Source organism: Phragmites australis, chromosome 8 (genome assembly GCF_958298935.1).
Source record: "Phragmites australis chromosome 8, lpPhrAust1.1, whole genome shotgun sequence".
Classification (NCBI taxonomy): domain Eukaryota; kingdom Viridiplantae; phylum Streptophyta; class Magnoliopsida; order Poales; family Poaceae; genus Phragmites; species Phragmites australis.
In genome coordinates, this window is record NC_084928.1 from 16,870,108 (window position 1) to 16,896,845 (window position 26,738).

Sequence of the window (26,738 nt, forward strand, 5' to 3'; positions counted from 1 at the left end):
AAGCCTTCGCATGTGTTCACCGATAGCACCTCATCGTCAGCCGCCATTCGTCGATGACATTCCGCCACAACACTAAGCTCTTGTCACCGTCGAACCTTTGTCGTTGAAGCTCGACATCGTAAGGTCATCCTGAGCCACCCCGACGCCCGATGAGCCAGCAAATGGAGTCACTATCCTCTCTGCTTCCTCTTACGCCACTCAACATCATCATCCAGCCAGCGTAGCACCGATCCAAGCTTCCTTTGATGATCTTTCGTCGTCCTGACCTCGTCATTGAGCTATCCCGTGCCAAAGCTGAGGTAGGCCATGTTCTCCGCCTCCCAATCCGTAGTGCGCGGTTAGGATTAGAAGTAGCATACCCTTTCGCGTATAGTCGATCTTGTCCAGCCGATTAGAAATCTGGGGCATAGGTTTAACTAGTAGTGAGTCGAGTCAGCTAGGCCTAATCAATGCGCCACACAGGCGTTTGTGTCCTACATGGCGGCCCAGTCAGCCAATCCATGCCCCGTCAGCATCCGCATCAGCGACGATGTCATCATTGCGCACGAAATAGGATTTTCCTGTTAGAAAATAATTCACAAAAATAGAATAATCCAGAAATAGGTTTTCTTTTAATAAAAAATTCCAAAAAATAGATAATGATTTAGATAAATGTTTTAATATATTTTTGGCTCTGTTTTTTATTCTGTAATTAGGTTTTAGAGTTAGAAATAATTCAAAAATGTTAGAATAAATGTTTTAGTTCGAAAAATAGTTTAAAATTTTTAGAATAACTCTAATAATGTTTAAATAAATTTTATTTGGTAAAATAAATGCTTTTAATATATTTTTATGCATAAAAATTAGTTTTAATTCTAGATAAATGTAAATAAATTCTATAAAATTGTTTAAATTATTTTTATTATGAAAAATATTATGGAAAAATTTAAATAAATGTTAGGCCTTTTAAAAATTAGGTTTAGTTCCAAAAAATATTTTCATCATTTTTAGCCATAGTTTTCGTGTTATGGCTCTGATTTGGGCAGTTCTTGCACCCAAACCTTCCTAAAATCTTGTTCTAGCTAGTTTTAACCTTTTTTTTAATGTGTTAGCTTTGTAGAATTTTGTTCTTAATGTTGCTAGTGTTGTTCACGTATAGAGGAGTTTGTCCTGGAGATGTTCGACAACATCTAAGACCAAAACTTACATGAGTCCGAGCAGTACTTCAAAGAAGGTCCTTGAACCCTACTTCAAAGAAAGTATTTGTTTTATAAATTACATGCTTGTTAAATATGTGACCTATTAGTAGGGTTTACTAGTTTTTTCTAATCTTACTTATAACTTTAGTGTTATTTTCATGATATGGATAGATTATGCTTAGTGTTAGTAGAGTTTACTAGGTAGCATAGGCAAATAATGATTTTGAATAATGTGAATCAGGATTTTAGCTTTGGTAAAAAAATTTAGACATGGAACATAGGGTCTGAGCAAGTTTAGCATGTTAGTTGGCCTCTGGACGTGTTCCAGGTAAGATTATTGGCTTTGTTGGATAATTGTTTATTACCCTGTTTTGGATGATAGTGGTCTTGCCTAGACCATACTAAGGACCGATTTGTGCAGCGACAACACATAAAAATAGTACAACCACAAGACTATATGGGCTATGACTTGACCAAGTAAGATGGAGGTGTAGGGACAGAAGTGTTACTTCTCGGAACTACTAGGCATAAAAGAGGGCTTCTAGAGTGCAGGGTTACTCCCAAGTCTGTGAAACCTAAGTGAGCAAATACAAACTGGGAGACTCTTTTAGAAAGATCTTGTAGTGATCTCTCGTTGCACACCTCGAAAGTGTGTAAAGTACTGACAGGTACTAGTGAAAGAGCTAATTACAACTCGTGGATAAAAGTGTACAAACTCTGTAGAGTGAAAACTAGTATATCAGCTATGCTTACAGTCATGAGTGGTATAAACCCTCGCATGATTAGTCAGGTGGACTTACAGGTTATTTTTTGATTGGTTCTGGTGGATTACTATGGTGGGGACTGTGATTCGAGTTTAGTCTTATTTAGAGGTTGTTGGAACCTCACTAGCTCAAGTCTTAAAGAATCTTTCACCAGTAATTAGGTTGTCTTATAGAAGTTTGACTACAAAATGTATTGATATAAATAAACCCCTGAGATAAATCTATCCTAATTCTAGCCACATGTCATATTTTTTTTTCACACTTGCTAAGTATTCTATACTCACATTTGCTCTCTCCCATCATCTTGCTACACAAAAGGTAACAAATTCAAGAATCTCCCATAAGACGAAGCTAAGTTCTAAACATACAACTTTTCAGTAGGCATTGCACTGAGTTTCCCACTACTTTGTAATTTACTTTTAGACCCTTAGATCGTTGATATAATAGTAATATTATAATAATAGATATTTTGACTGCTACTCACTTATGACGTCACTACGTGTATGTAATTTACATTTAATTTGATTTTAAAACCGGATGTGACAGTGGCTAGACCTAAAAACATATCCAAAGACATGACCAAAATATAATTTTTTAGTCGCGAATACAAGGTTCTTTACTTGATCCCATTTTAACATTATATAAGTACATGAACTTAGGAGAGTGATGTTGTCACCTTACAAACTATAAAATGCTTTGTCATGCTTGGATGATGTAGAGATCTTGCTTTGATATATAATAGCATGACATTAAATTCCCTGGTTCCATGATAAACTGCTCTCTGAACTGGCCTACACGTTTGCTTGGAATGTCAATGGAGAGTTCGTCCAAGCTGGGCATCCCTTCAGCTTTTAACCCTTCACCGCATACGAGAAACTGGTTTCCCACAATGAATGATCCGGACACACGAATTGCAAGTCCGGTTTCACCATTTGCACGACAATGTAGCTTCTCAATGACATGAACAATTTTCTCCCGAGGCCGATCACCTTTTAACTTCTTTCTTATATTTGATAAAATATCAAATATGTCATTTTGGCCAACGTACACATTCCCTGAGAAACTGCCAGAACAGAATAGGCAAGACAGAACACATCATGTATATGCTGAGCAGAAGATGGATTTTCCCACAAATATCATCTAAAGAGTAACACTACAATAAGAGAAGCAACACCACCTACAAGATAAAGTTGAAAACTGGCAGTAACTAGCTTACCAGCCAGTTACCACCTTACAGATAAGCACATATCATGTGAACTGGGACTGAAAATGCACCTAGTTCTTTATTTTCCGCTACTCACACCATTTCATCCATATCTCACATTATCCATTCATAAAGTAAATTGAAATATTATTTGTAAAACTAAAACAAGAATCATAGCTTTCCAAGATTGTTCTTTCTCCACAGAAACTGTGTCAAAAGCAGTCTGACCCAAGCCAGCTTGCATACGAGTAGATTATGGGCCCTGGAAGATGGGCTAAAACTGAAGCCAGCCGGAAACCATACCAGTAGCCTAGTCGTTTCTAGATACAAATTTGGTTTCAAGAACAATGCAACTGGTATATTTGAGTCACATTCTACAAACAGGGGTAGGTTAAACCCCTAACCAGGAACCAACTGCTATGCTTAGTGGTTATTTCGTATAATCAATTAATCATCATGGTTACAATTGTACACTGCCTAAGGTACCTGAAAGTTGACTCCTCCATGTAGAATGTCTTCATATGATGCCAGATCACATCAGAGCCATTAAACAAGAGGTAGTAATGTGCAGCAAGCATCTGGGATTAAGAAAAAAACATTATATTTCATGATCAGTAGACACAGTGCCGACCTACCCATATTCACATAATTTTTTCATCATTTCTAGCCAGGGGCAGGAATGTAAATAATCGACCATACATAAAAACAGAAATGATCATTGAGATGACAGAATATTACAGGGTAACTGGTTACTTTACCATGGGAAGCTGAATATTTGGATCTGTACAAACTTTCGCCAGTTTGTAAGTTGCAATTGTTAAGAAAACACCACATTTCCAAACAATACTGTTATGTGCGTAAACACTAACCGAGCAAACAGTAACCACGCGCGCTGAAGCACGCCAGTAGTTTGTTAGTCCAGTTGGTTTATTCGGCTCTTATCCTATCTAGATTTTGTTAGACAAGTTGTTAGTTAGGCGTATATACGGCACACAACTGCCACCCTTTGAAATGAAGCAAGAAGAATTAATCTAAGCCTCCCCTAATATTTTGTCTCCCTAATCTATGGTATAATCCCTCCCCTAGCAGCCAATACCACCCGGCTATCCTCCCGGAGGGTGTTTACCCTAACAAATACATTGCCATTGTTTCCCCTAAAAAAATACATTGCCATTGTTTCCCCTAGAAAAACACATTGCCATTGGAATGACACCCTCCAGTTGGATTACTTGTATGGTCAATTGGTTCAGTCCCAGTCAGTTCTTTCCTCATCAAGACTTGCTTCTTGTTCATTCTTTGTGGGTTTTTAGCAGAAAGGCATATTCAACAAGAGATGATTAAAGTGCGTATCAAGGGATGATTTTCTGGGGGTAACATTCAGAAAATTTGAAACTCCAGAATTTTGGAAATTTTATTCTCTCTGTCCAATTACAAACATTTAAAAAACTCAACCAAGCTAGGAGGAACAAGGTGGCATTGTATATAAGAAGAAATAGGCACCCAACTTCGATTTGAAGAGGACTTGAACCTGGGTGGTGCGGGTGTAAACCCACACCTCCCACCAACTAAGCTAAGCTCAGTTCCTAATTACAAACATTTAATTGATGGTACCATGATTAGACTAATGACTTTGCATAATACCCCATTTCCATTTTCACCCAATTAAGGAAACTGCCGGTGCATTCCATCAAATGGATGAAACTTGTACTATATTCTTTCTCTTATCCTTACGTACAAATTCCTTAAATCTGTTTTGTGGAGCATGTTTATACTTTATACTAGAAGACCTTGCAACTTATTCCTAAGATAAATTTTCAGTTAAATCATATTGCTCTAAATCCCTGTAACTTGCAAGAAACTTGCATGCTACAATTATTTACTTTGGCTTATACTAGTTGTCTCGTTCAGTTGATTTGTATTTGCGTTGCTTCTGTGGTTCTGATTCTTGAGAAGTCATAAATCATACTTGGTTTGTGCATCTTAAACCCAATAAATTGCTGCCACCCTTTTCCAGATATCGAGGTGAGCATCCTCCGTCATGCTGCCCTCTTTGCACCCCTTCTCTGGTCGTGTTTGCGCCTCCATCTAGGTTGTGCCAACCATGGCTGCAGGATATCCATGGCGAGGTGTTCTGCGTGTTCAATTGCAGCAGCCTCTAACACACAGAAGCCCCTACGTCACCTAGAAGTGGGTGACCGTGCCGTTGATGGCACCTACTTCTTTAAGGCCACCTGCATCCCCTACACCTGCCACTTCACTGCCGACCAAAGCATCAAGAGTGTTCACTGCTAATACAAATTGGAGTTTGACTGCCTATGTGCAGGTCTGCAACTGCTCCTCGTAGCCACAGTTATCCTCTAGGCTGCTAAGACCTCTAGCCGTCTGCCTCTATCTACACGTCTACACGCCTGTCATCAAGTTGGGCCGAACCAACTACCAGGGGTAGGACTCGCTTGTTAGGGTGACTCTCAATGGTCTCATCGTTGGAAACATGACGTGCTATTTGGCATGCCACAGTAGCAAGGGGATTAATTTGAGCCCAATGTGTAAGCTGAGGGATCAAATTGCCTCTTCTGAAACTCAGAGGAGGAATGTGAGCTAATGGGAAAACTTGAGGAACCAAATTAGTTTTTAACCTAGTCTAGAAATGTTCACATTAACCAAGCTGTAATATATAGTGTCTTTTATGTTGGGAGGGGCATATGACAAACCTGTGTTTAGATCAAGTGAATAACTTTTGCAAATACAAATGCAACTGTCTCTTTTAGATTAAAAAATGTAACAAAATAGATGCAAATAGTACCTACAGAAATTGTTATGCATGCATGTGATTTCTGGGTTGCTGGATTCATGGACCATCTGAGCTCACATACAAAATTCAGCAGTTAACTTGGGGGGGGGGGGGGAGCTTATTGGGTCTTTTTTGTTTTGGTATGTTACCGTAAGTAGTGATACATTACATAAAGTTCAGCTGCCCAGCTCTTGATGTCAAGAAATTCAAAATAAACTACAGTGGAAAAGAATAAAGCTGAAATAAGTAACAAAGAATCAAGGATTCACCTCTGCTATTTGTTTTAATCTTTCTGTTGGATTAACAACACTTCTGACATATTCTTCCAAGTCAACATCATTTTTTGCATACCTCTTGAGGAATGGGTGCGACAAAAGCTACCAAATGTTAAACATACTAATCAATATAAGAAATGAAATAACAGGTTCTAGTATAATCTACTTGAGTTCACTTACATGAAAAGTTATTGGCAGAAAAAACAGTTAATATTCTATGATTAAATTAAAAGTGATGCCTAATCACTGCTTATATTCTTCTTATAAACATTGATAACACTAAAAAGGACCACGAGACTTATGACAAATTAAATATATATCCTCAAATCATAATCTACAGAACATAGAATTACATGAAAATCATCACATATGAAGTCTCTTTACCTGCTCACATGTGGGCCTTGCATCAGCATCTTTCTGCAAGCAATCATTGATGAACGAGCAGAATTCTGATGAAAAAGCATCTTCTGGTGGTGTTGGTGATGGATCATCCAGTATCTGAAATATAAGACTAAAGATTTGGAAATCAAAGAGCAAAGTGCAAATAAATATACAAACATGATAAAGAAAATGATCACAACATCAACGAAGAATAATTGTACCTGCATATTTAATCAAGAAACCGACCAGCCAAATAGCTCAAATAGTAGTCACATTTGAAGTCGATGAATAGAAGGGATTATATTACATCCAAACATCAATGAAGGATAATTATAGTTCTACAAATAAGAAATTGAACAAAATGAGTAGCCAATTAACAACCACCTCACCTGCAGCATGAGATTAGCTGGCCCTTCATTTACGTCATATGGAAATTTTCCAGTAGCACACTCCAATACTGTTAATCCAAGACTCCAAATATCAGCAGCATAAGAGTAGTTCTCATTACGAATTCTCTCTGGTGACATATATGTGACCGTGCCTACAAAGGTAGCACACTGGAACCTATTTATTTAGCAGAAAAATATATTGCTGATTCAATTTATATGATACTATTCTTAAAGAAATATCATAAATATAAGCATAAGCAACATTAGAAGAATATTGGTCATGATTGTCACCAAAGTAGCATACCATAGCCAGTGTATTGTCCAAACCAGCACTAATACCAAAGTCTGTAATCTTTGCCTCACCCTTGAGATTTACCAGCACATTTGCTGGCTTTATATCTCTGTGCACTAGATGCCTTACTTCATGCAAATACCGCAGACCCTTTAGAATTGTACAAAGAAGAATATATAACTCACGAAGTACAAAATGTCACAACCTGATTTTTACTGCTATCATAGAAAGGAAAATAGACATACAAGCAATACTTTCTGTAGCATGTGTGAAAGAACTGGTTCTGGTATAGACTTCTTGACCTTTATAACATCAGCTAAGGAACCACCATCCATGTATTCAAGAGCAATGCTTATTTGTCCAGAATCAGGCAAGTAAAATGCACCCTGGAATTCAACTAAACCAGGATAACAACAGGCTTCACATAATGTTCTCATCTCATTCAGAATTTGTTGCCTCTTCTCCTGCACAGATATCAAGGAACATAAAAATTGCGAAAAAGAATAACTTGGTGACTTTAATATTACCAATGAAACAAAAGGAATGAATATGAATGAGATAGATAGATACAACAAAACAACAAAATGTGTCAGGATTACTGTATGCAATAACAATCATGTCTCGCTACAAGAGCATACAAATTGAATGCAGAATCAAAGAGAATAATCGTATTCTTTAACATATCTGCTTAAATGTTTTCATGCTGTAAATGGAACCGATCTACTCTACTGTCATGCTGTAAATGGAACCCAAGTCCACAACTCTACTGTCATGCTGTAATCCTTCTGAATTCCTTTCAATGTAAGGAAAATACAAGTTTTGGTTGGATGTGTTCAGCTCAAACTCCTTTTGCTCCAGCTCGTCAACTAGCAAGAACATTGGGTCGCGTTGAAGGGTGGATAAAGTTAAAAAGAAATGTGTCCTATGGACCAAAAAGAATGCTCCATATGCAACTAACAGGGGATGGATGAATGTAGAGTTTGTGTTTCTCCATTTAGCATAATTTTCTTTCAAAATAAAAATTCGTAACAAACAGTAATGGGGCAGATGAATATCTCCCTCCATTGCACAACAATAGCAGTCAACTGTAGGCACAAACGCTCAGAAAGTCTAGCTCTAGCTTCACACAAACTTCCGAGAATGTATGGATTCACTTTAAGGAAATTCTGTGAACTATGATTACGTGATTGAAAAGGAAAATCCTTCTGATTTAAAGAAAAAAGTACACAGCAACATAGTCACTATTTGCATTTTCACTTATAAGGAATAGAGATATGAACCTTCTCAAATATGTTTATCTTCTTCAAGGCCAAAATTCGATGTACTGGAATAAATATAGCTCTCTCCACAACACTGCTTGCACCATTACCAATGGCACCAAAAATGTGCATCTCATGAGAGGCACAGCGGTATGCCTTATCATCAGAATCTGACTCATCTGGCCCAGCACTTCGTTTATGAAAGCCATGCTCATTGATGTTATACTCACCCAAAGATCTACTCAGTAAATTAACAGTTCCATCATCAGAAACCTACATAAAGAAGATCGAAAGCAACATTATTATGCTAATCACGCTCAGTTCATGAGCTTAAGAACATAAGCAGAAATTAAAAGTTTCGTATAGACAAGTTTGAATAAAATGGGCTGTTAGACGTACCCAACCATCCATGTTCAATATTATTTCCTATTTTCATTTTCAATTTCGATGCAGCATTAAAGGTATAGCAGGCAGTAGAAAAACAGAGCACCCCTGTTTAGAATAGTTCATACATTATGTGAGTTTAGGGTGTAACCAGAGGCAACAGATTGGGATTATGTTGTTTATGCCGAGAAGCAATTCGAGGTTTAGACACTATCTCAATACCATGTGAGCGTCATTTAGACACTACAGAATTTGATCAGGAAAAAGAATAGGATCAACAAACTGGAAAATAGAATCAACCGACTATCATAAAAAACATAGAACCAAATAATACTCAAATTTACAGGAAACACATGAATAGCAGAAGCCATTTGGGCCTCCTTTGGTGGGAAAGGGAAATTCGGAGTCCAAAAATTCGGTGTGAATTTCCATGGAAATAGCCATGGTTGAAGAAAGATTTTATCAGGGTAACATAACCTGCTGATGATCTTACATCTTAGCAGCTACCACCTAGTCTCTCCCTGTGGTAGAATCTGAACCTTCTTCGCTAGACTTTTGATAACCAGGAACGACAATAGTTCTGAATTTTCTTTCTAATTTTTTAATTTCTCCTTTACTGATTCCTCTATATTTTCACAACCATAAAGAAGCTGATGTGATGTAATTGTGGCACTCATTATATCATTACGGGGATAACTACTGTACTGAGGGCTGGGATGATATGACTGAGGGGGAGGGATCTTAAGAGAAACAGGATATCATAGAGTCGGGTGAAAGAACTTTTTGGGGTAAAGAGACTAATTCGTGCTGGATCCTCAGAAAAAAATGCATATGATACCCTTTTTCTACAAGGGAGACTTGACATGGCCCTTAAGAAACCTCTCTCTTATGGCCATGTTTGGGAGAGCTCCAGCCCTGAGAATTTTTGGAGCTGGGTATCCCTAGCTCCAGGAATTCTTAGATCTGGAGGTAGACTGGTGGTGTTTGGGTAAGACATCTTGTTCCCATGTATGAAGTAAACCCAAATAATATAATAACAAATAATCCGAATCCCTGATTTATTCCAACTACCTTACATGAGCTACAGAAACAGCGAAATTACAGTTAAGAGCTAAATTCTGCTCATGACAATAATAATGTAATCATTCTGAATGCATTCTTTTATTTTCTGAATATCCAGGCACCTGTTCCTTAATTTTTGTTTGTTAGATATTAACATGTGCAGACCATTATTCACATGTACGACCTTCCTAGTTCTATTGTCTCCAAAGACTCCTTGGACAAATAGGAAGAAGATAAAATAGGAAAATGGCCCCACCTTCCCTCTTGGAAGGTTTCCATGATGATCTTCTCCAGCATGTTCTATTCATATTGGTAGGACCAGAACTGGGCCACGTCAGCCAAAACCATCTTGGTTTTGGCTTAAGGCGGTATTTTGCACCGGTTTCAAGAGTTCAAAGTTCTGTTTCAGACAGTTTCAAAGTTAAAGGTAGAAAAATTAACCGAGGCCAGAGTTGAGGGGCACTACAGAGTGTGTTCATCGCTGTTCCAGTTCGAACACATTTAGTGAAGATCATCTAAGTTAATGGTAATATGAAATCCCCACTATAACTTGTACACTAACAACTAATAAGTAATAGCATATACCAATTACTCTTGTTGGTATTGCTTGTTTCATTACCACTGACACACATAGGAACATGGAAATCATAAAATCAGAGGTTCATATCCATACACATGTAACCACTAACAACTAATATAGTAATATCATCTGCCAAGAATCACATGGAACTCATAAGAAAATATACAAACATGGAAATTAGTTTTGCACCTTGTGTCCTAAACAGTCCAATTATCCTTATTCTTTCACGCAGCTCAGCTATACTCACTTTGACCTAGTTGACATGAAATATTGAGCAAAATGGAAGGGAGCATAATGTGTGCACAACTAAGTGCTAGCATCTGAAGCAAATAATGAACTTTTTAGTGTGCTTTCTGACAAGTTTCAACTTTAAGCGATAGTGCTTCCCAAACTTTTACACAATTAAGACAACAGTAACTGCAAAATTAATGTAAAACAAGCTAGATTTAGCTTAGCAGAATACAAGCCTACTCTAGAAATATAACGATTTCACATAACAGGACGTAGCACTCCAAAAGGAGTTGGCTCATAATAGTTAGAAACAAATTTCAGATCAGAACATTTAACTAAACAAAAGGCTTACAATGTTGAAGAAGTCAGAGTACTCAAATGGCATAGGTGGACATGTGACAAATTGACAGTCAATTACAGAATTTCCAAAAGAAATTTGGTCCTCGTCATTTATGTGATTATGTCAACTATCTAATTCCATTGCTGATAGCAGACTCTGCTTCATTCATCAATTATGACTAATGATTAATTAAGTCCACGGTGCAAGGATCAGCTGGTCATCTTTACATAGATGGTACCCAATCAACAAAATTTCAGGGAAGTTAAAGAAACACTGAACCAAGTTAGCTGTATTCGTCAACTGCTTATAAGGAAGTAGAATCTCAAACTTCAAATATAAACAACGGAGCCCGTATGTTGTTTGGAACTAAAACAACTACACGTCAGGCCCCTAACCTCAGACGACCTCGTGGAGACATACTCCCTCCCTTCAGAAATAGTAGACATATTTCTTTTTAAAAAAGTTGTGTATATTTTGACTAACATTTAATCAAATTATAAGAATGTCTAGTATATAAAATTATACAATTAGATTCACAATTTAAAATGATTTCACAGTACATAGGTTTTGTAGCTATAAATGTTATATTTTGGAAGAAAACCTTAATCAAAATCTAACTTTGAAGACGGAGCCCAAAAGAAATACGCCTACTATTTCGCCTACTATTTCTGAATGGAGAGAATTGTGTAGTAGACAAGTACAAGTGCAAATGAGGAATAAACCAAGAAATGTCAGCAGGGCGTGCTTACCACATAGGAATCGCATTCGCAGGTACCCTCCGGGACGGGCACCCTGGTGCTAACGCCGTCTCTGTCCGGGTCGTCGAACAGCAAGGGTTGCAGCTTCTTCTTCAGCTCCTCCAGCCTCGCCATCGGGGCGCGCTCACGGTCGGGGGCAGATGCCCTGGTGCCAGGTTGCAGTACCCCTGCTGCAATTCAGAACATTTATCTGTCTGGCGAAAAAATCGATCTAACAATGGACGAGAATTAGCCAAAAAAAACAATTGACGAGAATTAGCGAGCCCACAGCGCGAATCAGGGGAAATGAGCACGGCAACAATTTGGGCTTACCAAGAACGAAGAAACACTAGCTCGGATGGCCAGATGGGGATCTCCCGTAGAGGAGAAAAGGAGGAGGGCTGAGGCAGCCCCGAGCCTCCCAACATGCGATTCCGGTGGAGATCGAGGCCAGCAGAGAAGCCGAGGTGGGTTTCACGGAGGCAGCGGTGGCCGGGAAGCAGGGGCAAGCCGACGGAGCGTGACGGTAGCCGGAGGAAGGCAGCGAGGTGCGGCACGGGGACAGCAAGAGGACGCGGGAGAGCGGGCCAGTAGCGCCGGGGAGGAGTGGGGGCGGCGCGGGAGGGAGGGAGGGAGGAGCTTCGGTTGCTCGATCGGTCGGAGCGGAGCGCTGTGCACGCTGTCGAGGAGAGAAGAGACGGATGCGATCCAAGCGTGTAATTAATTACGGCAGAAAGTTTTTACCTCATGAAGATTTTTTTTGAAAATTTAGTCACGATAATGTTATTGATTCTTCTAGATCCAACTATCTCAGTTAAAATATCTTTAAAGTTATAACAAATGCTAAAGGTACTATTCTAAACATCAAGAAGTATTCTGAACACCGGAAAGCATCAACGTATCTATTCAGCCATCACACCAACCAACCAAAAAGTAGAACTAAATGATCAAGTCCTTGTAAGCCGAAATTCGCTGAGGAGCAAACTAGGTTATAAAATCGACTGCAGTCAAGCATATTAGCTCATTACTTGTATTCAGTCATACTTCGGCTTGAACTCTCTATGTATCCTATTCCCAACAGAAAAGTCGCCCTTAATCAATTGTATTCACTGCCATATTGTTCAAATATCTACTGAATTCAGGCAATTAACCTTTTTTAACACCTGAAAATGTAGTGGCAGCAAACATTTTGAACTTGCATCCATTAGTTTCATCAATGCTCCTATTAGAAAGTACATCCCCGATGCAACCCCAACCACCCCTAGTGCTGCGCCAACCTTCAGTGCTTCACAACAAGAACGAGAGAGTTCTCGTGATTTAGTTCTGAAATTTGAAGATGCATGCGGAGAAATGGAATATTCAGGCCTGAACATTCCAAAATATCCTTATTAATGCATCCCATACATCAAGTTTCTCAGAACTAAAAAAAACTGAAGATCTTGAACATCAATCATGCTAACGCTAGGTACTGGACAATTGCAATAATGAAGTGTATGTGTCAAGATGACAAGAGACAATGCTATCTAGATTCAAAGATGAGCATATGAGCAATATAGAGATGGTCAAATGTATGTGTCAAGATGAGAAAAGCAAGCAAAAGTGACATTCATAATCGGTTACTGAAATTTGAGAATACATGAGCATATGAAATTTGAGAATACATGAGCATATGAGCAAAATGTTGTTGGTCAGATCTGGGATTCATGAGCATATGAGCATTAATTCGTCACACATTGATCCATTTTTTTTTAATTTGGACGCTGGATTCGTTCATGGTACTAATGAACTACATATTAGTTCCCTAAATACATCAATTTCAGTAATCTTGGTAACAGCGTTTTGCTCCTGTGGGCAGCAATCTCAACATATTTGAAGTATACGTAACAAGATGCAGTGCTAGCTAGGTCTCGTACAACAAGAAGGATTATTCCAATGGAATTTCACAATGCATCACCTAACCGGTTCCAATTGTGTGAACTCATCAGTTGATACAAGAAAAGAATGGATAGATCCAGGAGGGGGCGATCTCACCTTGCTGGCGGCATGGACGACTTGGTATGGGCGGCTGTCGACCTACAACAGGGCTATGTCGACTTGGGACCAACGACAACTTCTGCTTGGCTGTGATGGGATGGTGGGATCTCAAATCGATAGACTGACGGCACGGGGGCGGGACGGCGGTGCCATCTGGGGCTCCTGCGGCCTTAGTAGGGGTTTCATGTGGCATCCTTGTCACTGACGAGATCACTCGATCCCTCACTAAATGGATCAGAAATCACTCCCTTCTTGTGTCAATCCGTCAACACCACGTTCTGGCGCTTGTACAAGGAATCGCCCTAGCACCAAGAACGTAGGGAGAGATGGCCGGAGGAACATGGAAACGCAAAATTTATCAATCTATGGAAGAACACGAGTATTCAAAAATAATAGTAAAAATTATCAATTTAGCTGTGGATAGTCTGATCCGTGCCCAAAAGTGCATAAATCTGGATTGGGATCATCTCCGGTGGTGCATCCACGGAGGAGATCGAATCGAGGCGGCATCCGGCTTAGGCAAAGCGGAGCATGTTCGACAGCGGCGAAAACAATCGATGGAGGATTGGGGAGTTCTGCAGGAGAATAGGAAATGGACGAGGTGCTACTCCGCTCGCGCGTCGTGCGCTCTCGGCGGTTAGCGCCTGAGTAAGTGGAGCAGGAATCATTATGTATTTTTTAAATAATAGAGATTGGAACTATAAATTTTATTAACTATCGTAAGATTATCGGTCAACGTAGAATTTATAAAAGAATAAATTTCGCAAAATTACATATACTTTGATAAAATTATTGTAAACTACAGATTTAAGCAATAGTTTTAAAAAACTAAAGATTTAGTACCAATTTTATCACAAAACTATATATATTTTGATAAAATTATCGTAAAACTATATATTTAAGCAACAATTTTAGAAAATTATAGATTTAGTAACAATTTTATTGCAAAACTATAGATTTTAGAGGAATTGCTTCCGTCCCTGTTACTATGACGATCGGATCTCACTTGTAGTCTCACAACAGTTGCCAGCTCATGAAACAGATCATCTAGGATCCATTCATTAGGTTAATAGATCTGCGATAGAATCTATAATTTTATAATAAAATCGGTATTAAATTTGTAGTTTTGTGAAACTATTGTTTAAATCTGTAGTTTTGGTAGAGTATTTGTAATTTTATAAGCTTCTGGATGGTCTGTTTCATGAGTTGATATCTGTTGTGAGGATGTAAGAGGGGCCCGATCATCGTGGTAATGGAATTGGGAATAACTCCTGTAGAATCTATAGTTTTGCGATAAAATTGACACTAAATATGTAGTTTTGTGAAATTACTATTTAAATTTGTAGTTTTACGATAATTTTATCAAAGTATTTGTAGTTTTTTGATAAAATTAATACTAAATATGTAGTTTTATGAAACTATTATTTAAATCTATAGTTTTATAAAAAACATTATCAAATATATGTAGTTTTATCAAATTTACTCTTTACAAAATCTAGAACGCATCGATTCCATTAACTACTGTGCCTGACAAGATCACCGGCCAACGCAAAATTTACAAAATCTGGGAAACTGTCATGCCACGCACCTCCCTAACACACACGAGTTGGATCGTTACAAACAATGTTGGGAAATACTATCACATTGGCCATGCTAGTTGATTTCGGCCGGTTATTTTTAAGGACAAAGTAGTAAGATTAATATTAAAACAAAAATGTTTGTCTTTATGCTCTGTAGAGGTTAGATATAAGGATGTATATCGGCAGCAAAGCCCAAATGGTGAAGCCTGGGTAAGGATCCAGGGACGGAAGCGATAGTGAAGCGTAAGTGACAAAATCTAGAGACGAGGACCGAAAGGGTGCGACGAAGCCTAAAAATGAAGTAAGGTGGCTAAGGATCTTCGACAAGAGGGTAAAGGCTTGTCTGAGATGGAGTGTGCAGATTAACCTAAATCTAGCCAGAAGGACTAGAGGGAGCTCGCTGATAGCTTTGGAGGAGGGTCTGGTGCAGGCTCCTTCAGGACACATGTCGAAATTAGATAGCATAAGACACTACATGTGTACAATGACTATAATACTTCAGAAATATCCTAGATATTCTTTAGTGTTAAAAGGAATATTTTTGTGAATAAATAACATAAATATAATAATAATTGAGATGATAGAAGTATGACAATAAATATTCTCACCCGACTAATATAATAACAAGAGAAAAACCGTTATTATACTCATTATTTATAAGTATTATTCATTGTATTGCGATTACGATCCCAATGAAGTGACAATAGCAAACATGATGAGATACAAATGTCATGTGGTGTAAACTCTTAATTTCTCGGCACATAAAGGAGCTGAATCATACTTAGTTGCTTATTACTACTGCCTTTTTTAAATCTGGCAGTCTGTCTCAAAAAGTATTACTATTAACTTCTCTTCTCGTATAGAGTGAGCAGCTGCCTCTGCTTGCAAAGCATCTGCAACAACATATCGATCTGGGCCTGCAACAACAGATCCCGATACTGTTACAAGCAATAAAATCTCATCCTCCACGCACCATCAGTATTGATCTTGATGTAGTACCCTTGGAGGAAACACTTCGAGAAGCATTCGACTTGTGTTGTCCAAAACAATTCTAGTAGCCACGTGTTACCAAGATCTCGAAGGCATCCGTAGTTCGGCCTTTTTTCCGGGACCAACCACGTCCACAAGAATACTACAATCAGGAGGCATTTCTTTGTAAGCGTTTTTTATTTTTATATTTTTAACATAAAAATTAAATAAATAGATGTTAGATGAAAAGATTTATAAAAATAGACGTCTACTATCCTCTCATAAAGTGGTTAGATCTTTGAGAGGGCTCTACCATGGTGATAGTACTGACTGTTACCGTGATTTGATGGTTAGCCCCCGAGCAACAGTACTCGCAAGAAGTACGGTTTATAGCTTTAATTTTTATTCTCGTATTTTCTATTTAAAATAGTTGTCTTCTGTTGGTCTAAAAATCATAAAAAAATTTATACGTATTTCATAATCTATGTGCAACCCATTTTAATTGAATTCACCCAAAAAATCTATGTAAAATTTAAACTAAAATTCTAAAAAAGGTTATTTTTATAACTTCTAACAAATGGTAGGGCCTCAAATAATTTTTCAAAAATCGGAAAAAATTTACTAATATTTTATTATGTGATGTGCTAATTTTTAAAGTTATTTCTATCCTTAGATTATATGGTGAAAATGTGAGTTTCTTTGTAATGCTCTATTTATATATATTTTTATCATTTCATGTGATATTCTTCTTTTAATTCAATTTGAATTCAAACAAAATTCAAACTTATACAACATTTAGCCGTTGAAAATATAGCCATTGTAAATATTTTTTTATTTATAAGATGAAAATATTTTTTATTTATAGGATGGAAATAATTTTACAAAATTTCATATGTTAACATTTTCACCATATAATCTAGGGTTCAAAATAATTTTAAAAATTATTAAATCACATAATAAGAATATTAATAAATTTTTTCAGATTTTTGAAAATTTATTTGAGACTCTAACAATTGTTAGAAGTTATAAAAATAGTTTTTTTTTGAATTTTAGTTTAAATTTTACATAGGCTTTTTGGATGAATCCAATTAAAATAGGTTGCACGTAGATTATGAAACACGTAAAAAAAAATTACGATTTTTGGATCAATAGAAAACAACTATTTTAAATATAGAATACGAGAATGAAAATTGGAGCTATAAACAGTACTTCTTGCGTTAACCACCAGCTCTGTCATCATGGCAGCTTACTGCTCTCTTAAGAAGCGATTAGGGTTAAAAGAGCGATAGGCGTCTATTTTTATAAATTTTTGCATCTAACGTCTATTTATTTAATTTTTTAGTTAGAAAATATAAAAATAAGAATACTCTTTCTTTGTTTCCATTTTGAGAATCTCCTAGACAACCTGATGAGCAGTAGCTTCGATCTCATGTCCTCTAAACACAGCCCTAAAATGCTCCCGGACTTTCTCCAACTTGAGAAATAGATATCCCCCGTCTCCATCTCCACCTAGCCTGCAGCACATCGGCATATATTATCACTATTCATGCCCTGACGTTGTATTGAAAAATTATAAAAATAATAGCTAAAATCTGATATTTCTATAAATAGGTACATATTAGTATTTCACATGCTGATATTCTACGTAGCAGTAGGCCCAAGAGCCTATGGGCACTCTACATGTTGATAGATCCTGTATCTCATGGACGATATTCAAAGAATAAAATTTATATAATCTCGAATAGAGATAATCTTTATATAAAAATTATACATATCTATATGATCTATAATTTTATAGTTGAATATTTCTCTATTTGAATCAGTTTATATACTAAAAAGTAGCTACAGGTTCCATATCTAGTTTTCATATTTGAAATTTATAACCACTTTTTGGCATCTAAACGGATTTTAATGGAAAAGTGATCAACAACAAAATGGTAGATCTCGTCGATAGGCATAATTTTTATATAAAAATCATCTCTAAGCAATATCACATGCAAAAGTTATAAATATTTTTCTAATTATCGTTGACGGTACGTAGGAACTGTTGGCACGCGAAAGTCTAACACGCCTCTAGACCCATTGCCAAGTAAGATATCAGTATGTGAAGTATCGATAGATCCCTAGTCAGCACTCCGCGTGTTGATAGATACTTATTTTTACAAATATCATAATTTAACTATTATTTTTACAAAATTCTAATAAAATAATATTATTGTAAAAAATCCGTTGTATGCCAGATTGCCGTAAGGTGTAAATAGCTAGGTGTAAAAACCGGTAGCTCCACTTGACCGAAAATATTAACCCAACCTCTAGACCTGTGCCACCGGTCTCTTACCTGCTGCGGAACCCTCCTCTTAGCAATATTTTAAGTTATATTAGTGCAACAGTGCCGCTTATTTAATGGAGTATAGCTGATTAAATCGTGGATTCTATGGAAAATTCCAATCATGTCACTACGTGAAAAATACTAATGGTAACGGATCATAATAGACATAGTAACAGACTTATTACTCTAAATATGTTACTAATGACTAGTTATTAGTTACGAGTAAAGATTCATCAGTAATGATGGTCATTGATGATGAGTCTTAACCGTGACCCTATGAGCGTATTCCATGTGTTTAAGAGTAAGACATAAGTGACGGGTAATCTTTTCACCCACAACTTTTGTCCTAACATAAGTGATGAGTAACTAAATTACTCGTCACTTATGTCTTCTCACACATAAGTGATTGGTAATAATGTTATTCATCATTTATATGTATTTTACCCTATATGGTTATATTGTTTCCTGCCTGCATCTTGGAGCGTAGTCAATATTTGACAACCGTCTTCTCCCTACAAATAACAACAACGCATCTAAAGATTACAAAGTTTTCATCAATTTATTACTGAATTACAAATGTTACAAAGTTTCAATCAACTCATATTACATAAGACCTTTAGAGTTTCTATAGTACAACTCACCTTGTGGGTTGATGACTTCAGATATCATGAACTCGATGATCCGTTATCGAATCCCCGAGAGTGCACTATTATCGAAAAAACAAGCTAAAAAAATCATACATAATTTGACGTGTAACCAATGCCACGTTATAAAGGAATTAAACTAATTACTAAAATTAGTATCGAATAATCTTGTATTGAACTTACATGGGAGGATTTAATATCCTTTGACAGAGCGTGAGGAGCATGTTCTATGTAACGTAGAATCCGCAAGTATTGCCTGGTGGTTGGTGGTGGTATTGCAGAAAAGAAAATTTACGTTTAGATCGAAAGGAAAAAGCTCGAAGGTATATCTGTTTACTAGCACTTACCGTGGACCCGATCTTGCGTGTCAGTTTGCGATCGTCTGTCGCGTTGTAGTCAGGATCAGCACGAAGATACTTGTCAAAAAGCCTGCATAAAAATGGGTCATTAGGGAATATTTGAATGTGAACTAAGTCAGGCAGAACTTATGTGCCGAAGAGTCCTTTTACAGCACTATAATCACACTCTATAGGTTTGCCTTTTGGTCCTATTGGTCTTGATGAGTCGAGGTACGACACTAAGTTCCACTTGAGGCAAATGATCAGTAAGATCCAAAGACCACCGGTGTTGACATCTAAAAGGTAGTCTACAATGTAGTTGGGGTGAAGTTGGATAACTGAAATTGTAATAGCCTTAGGGTCAAAAAATCTGAGGGGCTTCTTGTTCTTCCTTATTTCTTTGATCAAGTGCTTATAAGAATATAGTTAGATGTAAGAATTAGTGGTATTAATTAACAAAGGTCCAGTTTTAAGGGACTTACAATGTGAAAATCTGTAATAACGATACGTCCATGGCATCAAGCTTGAAGAGGTCGTATAAGTCACTGAAACCAACAAGGAAGTAGATGTGTGGGGAACCGTACAAATAGTATTCTAATTAATCACTAAGTCGATCACTGACACTATCATGGCTTTAGCGATTAAACAGAATACTGCTCCGGTAGTTCCGGCACTTGTTTTGTGCCCAAGGATCGGAACACATGTCTTCTAACATGTACATCACAACATAGCTTTATAAAAAGCGAGTAATAAACATTTATATTACAAGTATTAAGCATACAACTGATTCCAATAATTTACAACGAAAGCGAGCCAGGAGGAGACAAAACCCCTCAACTCCTAACCACAAAAGAACTACGCAGCAAAAAGTTAAACTTATAAACAACAAAAGAGAACGGCGCCACATGCCCTTAGGCACTGTCTCAACATGCCACATTTAGAGTAGGATGCACTACTCTTACCCGCCACCCTGATCAGCAGGCACGAAATAGCCAAAGACAGCCGCTACCTCAGCAGCAGTAATACCTACATCAACTTAAGGACAACACCCTGAGTACGAAGGTACTCGCAAGACTTACACAATATAGATATATAATATTTCGACTCCAAGGATTATGCATTGAGTTGTTAGGAAGGACAGGCTATAAGATTAAGTAAAACATATGCGGTAGACAACTTAGACATATATGTGTGAGCACCTATACTTAATCAAACATGCCATTCTACCCTGCAATAACCAACTGAACATAAATGAAACTGCAACATAACTGTAACATAAGTACTTGAACATATAAGAAAACTGAAGTAACTCATCCATCACCATAATAACCAAACCATCAACCACATATCCGAACCATCATCCACAAACGAGAACTCTACGACTGGGTGCAAATAAAATAATAGCATGCTCATGACCGAGAGCGCGACAGTTCGAACTATTTATACACCCTGCAGGGGGATACACCTGGACCCACATGACACGAGGATCATATGGCTTGTGCCACCCGCTAAAGTGCACATAAGGGGGTACCCGTGATAATCTTTCCAAACCAGCCTCAACCGTGTGGATCGTGCATCGCTCAGCGTGGCGGTACTAGAACTACTCTTGGAGCAAACTAGTACCACTTACAAGCCCGCCCGCTCACACCGCCGATGTTTAGGCCCACAAAGCCACAGCTGTGAAGGTATTCAGCTCGTCTTACCATTAGATCGATATGTGGTGAGTAAGGTAAGTGCTAAAGCCAACTACCCCGACGATCAGCCTTAAATGATACAAGCGGTCTATGGTGCCCAGGTTCCTCTCCCGAATTGCCCCCAGGACTTTCCTTCGAGACAAACGTCACCCCTAACACCACACACATCTCGTCTCATACTCATAACTCATCCAACCAACATCCACATAACCATATACGTGAACAAGTAGTAAGCCCTAAGCTCGCGAATAGCGGTCAAACCATTGCTCGTCTTCTACCGAGGACCTATGCATTGCTAAGCATTTCGATCGACTCTTAGACATTTATCATGTTACCAAGGCTATAAGGATATAGATGAACAATTCAAGGTAGGGATTATGCAATCAATATAGGTTTTACCCATAAAAACCCGACATCGACTCCTCATACATGCAAACCTATACATAAGCATAGTTTATCAATATTTAGATTTCATTTAATTCGACAAAGGTGCAATATGATAGATGCTTGCCTTGATGCACTGGCTCAAATAGGTGGGGTGTGTCGGGATTGACCTCGGCCTCCTAGATCGACGGATCGGCGTGCTTTATGAAACATAACGCGTGCAATGATAAGCATGAATGAAATGCAACAATGCATGCCACAATGCTTAACAATATGCTAGAAATATAAGATATACGAATCAATGCTATACTAAACGATCTAAATGAAAACAAAAAAATAATAACCATCCGAGTATCTGGATTGGTTCGGAGTATTCGGGTTCGGACCCTCCGGGTGAACCTCCGGAAGAGGCGCTCGGTTGCTGCCTTTTTATTTGATTGGCCCGGAGTATCCAGGTGAATCCGGAATATCCGGGCCATCCTCCGGGGAAGGCTCTCGATTAGCCACTACTCTAAAATAGCAGCCATCCGGAGTATCCGGATGGTTCGGAGCATCCGGGTTTGGACCCTCCGGGTGAACCTCCGGAAGAGGAGCTCGGTTGTTGCCTTTTTATTTGACTGGCCCGGAGTATTCAGGTGAATCCAGAATATTCGGGTTCCGGAGTATCCGGGCCATCCTCCAGGGAAGGCTCTCGGTTAGCCACTACTCGAAAATATACCACAAGATGTCATCTTTTAAGAAGCGTCATCATTTGTACTGTACGACTATAGCTTGTGATTAGTGTCTCTAGAAGTCTACATGTAGTAATTATGCAAGTCGACACATGCTTATCCCGCTCTTGTTAAGCCATCTACCGTTAGCAAGGCCTTGCCATATTTGAATTTCGTGTGAGCACTAGTCCATGCTGCTCCAATGTCTGCGGACTTCTTCGCTGGTACAATGGCCTTCAACCTCTTCGGCATGTGCTTCTTAGAGCCTTTCTTCTCCGACTCCTTTTCCTTCTTTTTTGGGCTCTTTGGGGAGACGGTGTTGGAGTTGGAAGCGAGGCTGCATGATGTGGAGGAGGAGAAGGTAGTGAAGCTGCCTTCCCTGGAGGTGAGGGGCACGTCAATGGTGCACTTGAAGCTCGTTTAGACTGGGATGCACTGGAGACCACCATGATGTCACCCCTCTTCCACTAGATCCTTTGCCGAAGAGCTTTATCCAGAGTTGTGACTTCCATCATGGGGGGGGGGAGCTTCAACACGTGATCGGTGACATTGCTATATACCATGTCCACTGTAACCAAGACATAGCCAACACGTATCAGGACCGCATGTAAGATACGGATGTTTGAAAGCACCTGGCCCCTTGTAACCTTGATGAAATACCCGTCAGGCCTGATTACAAGGCTGCAGGGAATGGATCGTTCTAGCAGGTCAATAGTATTTGGTTCATTCAAGATAGTAGCTACTTGTTGATTGACCTCCTCGGAGGCACACAGCTACTCTTCCCTGTAGTTTCGGAGCTAGCTTCCACTGAGATGGTAATCTTTATTCCCTGTGCTGTAAGCGTTTGCATGATGTTTGCATAAACTTTCCTGGTGATGTCACGTGTCAATGCATCCACGTCCATTGCACCTAACCTCTTTCTCTTCTTGTACATTCTGAGGTCTTCGGAAAAGTCGTATTTCCAGCCCTGGGTAATTGATACACCTCGCACTCTACCTAGGTGCTCCGCGTTTCCAACGCCGCTGAGAGAACATCATGTTTCCTAACCCCGGTGAAAGAACCTTGGCTAGCTTCGACTGCCTTTTCTTTTACTTTTTCCGCAATCGACTGGGTTTTGTTGTTTCTAAATATGATTTCTCCACTTTCACACAGCTCACCTCTTGCACACAAATATGACCGTGATCGCCCCGAGAATTGCAACCAAGGATTTTTGCAGCCTTCTTTGGCTAACTTTTCATCCTCTGCTTGCCATTTTGCCCTTCTCCCCACGTAACTGATTGCACCGATTCTATGGTTCTGCTTGTTCCTAGCCCGAAACTGCTTCTTCTCCCCCACTCTCCCTTTTGAATTGCTCTGAGTTCTTCATCTGCACAAAAGGATCCCAATCTTCTTCTTTCAAGTGCTTAGCTATCGAAGGGTGCCACCCCTTTAACCAAGAACTGATTAACAAGTTTGCTCTTAAAGCTTTGGTGAAATTTTGCAATTGCTTTCATTACTGCATTGACCGCGGCGATCGTTTGACTCTCACTCATGTTTCCAGGATACTCCAGATACTCCTTAACGACATTATCGAACAAGCCCCTCTTAGCTTCGTCACTGAGGTCATCAAATTTAGTCGTTATTGGCATCCTCTCTTGAGCATTAAGCCGATAGATCACTCCTAGTAATTAGGACAATGCTGAGCTGAAGTATTGCATTTTGTCACGTCCCAATTCCTTAATCATGTCATTAATCATAAACATGTCATTAAGCATGTTAATGATCATGTTTATTGTTAAGCATTTTGGATTGCTTGCTATCTCAATTGGTGTTTTGATTTTTGTTAGGCGTTTTGAAAATAACCAACGTTAGACTTTTCATTAGTTTAAGTCTCGCTTAGAAGTTAATCATTGCACAAGTTGTTATAAAGTTTAGCAATAGTTATTAGCTTCTCTCTCTTGCGAGTGGGACCCACCTTTGGCTGGCCCCACCCCTCCTCTCTTTTCCCGCTAGGCACCCACCCCTCTCCACCTCAGCTCACTCCCTCTCTCCCACCTCACTCACTCACTCTCTTGCTCTCTCTCTCTTAGCTGGACAGAGTAAAGGCAGCAGCCTCTCTCTTCTCCCTCAAGCACTCTCTCCATTCTTTCCCCACCCAAGGAGCAAGAACGAGGTTTGCATGTCACTCTATGACATTCCCCACCTCTCTAGCTCTCTATGCATGAAGGTTTGGAGGATTGCAATCAAATTTGTCATCCTTATTGTTCTTCAACTTCCAACAAGTTTCCTCAAGCCTTGGCAAAGGACCTTGGGTAAGTATCCTAGGGTTTCCATGATAGCATTGCAAGTTTTAGCTCGGTTTTAGTTAAATTTGTGGATAGCAAATGAAGATTAGCAAAACAATGTCATGTTCTTGGGGCATTAGAGATGGAAAGAAGGTTTGGATGAGATAGCTAGTAAATCGAGGGTGTAGAGTGTGTGTATTAGGTTTAGAACCAAAGTATTAGTGCCATTGCATGTTTATGTGGTTTAGATTTCAATAGGCAAGTTGATTCGATTGACGAATCGTCATGAAAAATTGTTCTGCAGAACTTCAGAGAGTTCGGATAAAAATCCTGAGAGTCTTAATATCCCAGAGAAAATCCAGAAACTCGGAGAGTGACATAGTTAGTTTGCTTGCACCCATTCCATTTACATTTCTGCTATAATTTGATGCCATTTATGTTTACTTTACAGTGCTCATAACAAGCAATACCTAAGTTTGTCTCTGTCTCTCTTAGGGTTCATCGATAAACTCTTTCCAAGAAGTTGGCACTTGGTGTGGTTAGTTTCCTTAATCCCTGTTGGAAGGTAGAAGTGTCAGCCATTGAAAGAATAGCAAACATGGCTTCCAGGACAAATAATGCAAGGATCAAAGACAAGATAATTAATATCATGTCAATAGGAAGCGGAGTATTTTAGTTCGGGCGCTGTCCTAAACTCTTAATCGGTCCATGACAATAATGACAAGATAATGTAGTATTACTAGGAAATGTGTGAGGAACCCTCCAAATAGTATTCTAATTAGTCATTAAGTCGATCATTTCTTTAATTACGACTCTCATAAATAATCGGAATACCATCTTAGTAGTCCTGACACGTGTTTTATGCTCAAGATCAGAACACATATCTTTCTAACGTTTAACATCACGACACAACTTAATAAAGAGTAAGTAATTAACATTAGATTATAATTTCTTAAACATTTACCAAGTTATTACACTTTACAGCAAAAGAGAGCTAGGAGGAGATATAAACCGACTCAACTCCTAACCAACAAAAGAAACTAGCAGCGGAAGACTAAAGATTATACAATAAAAGAATAATAGAGTCATATGCCCTTAGATTCCATCACAAAAGCACGACCTCCGAGTAGCTGCCTACTCACACCCGCCACCACTCTCGATAAGCGTGAAGTAGCCAAAGACCAACTCCTCCTCGCCGGTAGCACCTGATATAGCAGCGTGAGTACAAAGGTACTCGTAAAACTTAATCCATAATGGACACTTATAAATAACCCGACTCAAAGGATTATACATTTAGATGTTAGTATGGATGCAGCCACATGGTTAAGTAAATTTTATATGCAAAAGCAAATTTGACATACACATATGTGAGCAACTATCTCATACCAAAATTGATATCACTCTATTCTGGAACCACCCACATGAATATACTGGTAACAGTAATCATAGTAAACATATGTGTGAAGAAACCGTCTTGACATATCCACAATATCATCCCAAGACTCGTAACTCTACGATTGATGCGGATGGACAGAAGCATGCTCATGACCGAGAGCACGGCAATTCAAATTATTTTTACACCCTGCAGGGGGTACTCCTAAACCCACAAGAATTGAGGATCATACAGCTTGCATGGTCACACAGGTCCATACAAGGAGGTACTCATGTCAACCTTTCCCAATAAGTCCCAACCGTTTGGATCATGCATCGCTCGGTGCGGAGCCCACTTTGGTTAACTCCCGGAGCAATCACAAGTTTCTCTACTAGTCTGCTTGCTCACACCGTTCATGTTTCAGGCCTAAACAAATACAGCTACAGAGGTATTTGACTTGCCTTACCATTATATCAGCATGTGGTGAGCACGAAAAGTGCTAAAGCTAACGGCAATGACAGACAGTGCTTAAACGATACAAGCAGTCTATGGC

At 38.7% G+C, this 26,738-nt stretch overlaps 1 protein-coding gene across 5 annotated transcripts; it reads right to left on the reverse strand.

The window, feature by feature from the left end:
• Positions 1 to 2,529: 2,529 nt before the first annotated feature.
• LOC133926713 (mitogen-activated protein kinase kinase 3-like) lies at positions 2,530 to 12,588 on the reverse strand. Of its 5 annotated transcripts, none has more exons than XM_062372748.1 (10): positions 12,201 to 12,588; positions 11,880 to 12,055; positions 8,555 to 8,806; positions 7,520 to 7,738; positions 7,287 to 7,424; positions 6,983 to 7,150; positions 6,597 to 6,710; positions 6,207 to 6,314; positions 3,633 to 3,724; positions 2,530 to 3,005 (listed from the first exon to the last, which is right to left on the reverse strand). In XM_062372748.1, exons 2-10 carry the CDS (start codon positions 12,000 to 12,002, stop codon positions 2,642 to 2,644), a joined length of 1,578 nt encoding a protein of 525 aa, XP_062228732.1. In that variant the 5' UTR covers positions 12,003 to 12,055; positions 12,201 to 12,588; the 3' UTR covers positions 2,530 to 2,641. The 5 variants fall into 5 exon arrangements, with proteins under 5 accessions (XP_062228732.1, XP_062228729.1, XP_062228728.1 ...); XM_062372745.1 differs by having other exon boundaries at positions 11,880 to 12,058; XM_062372744.1 differs by having other exon boundaries at positions 11,880 to 12,082.
• Between the last annotated feature and the right edge of the window lie 14,150 nt (positions 12,589 to 26,738).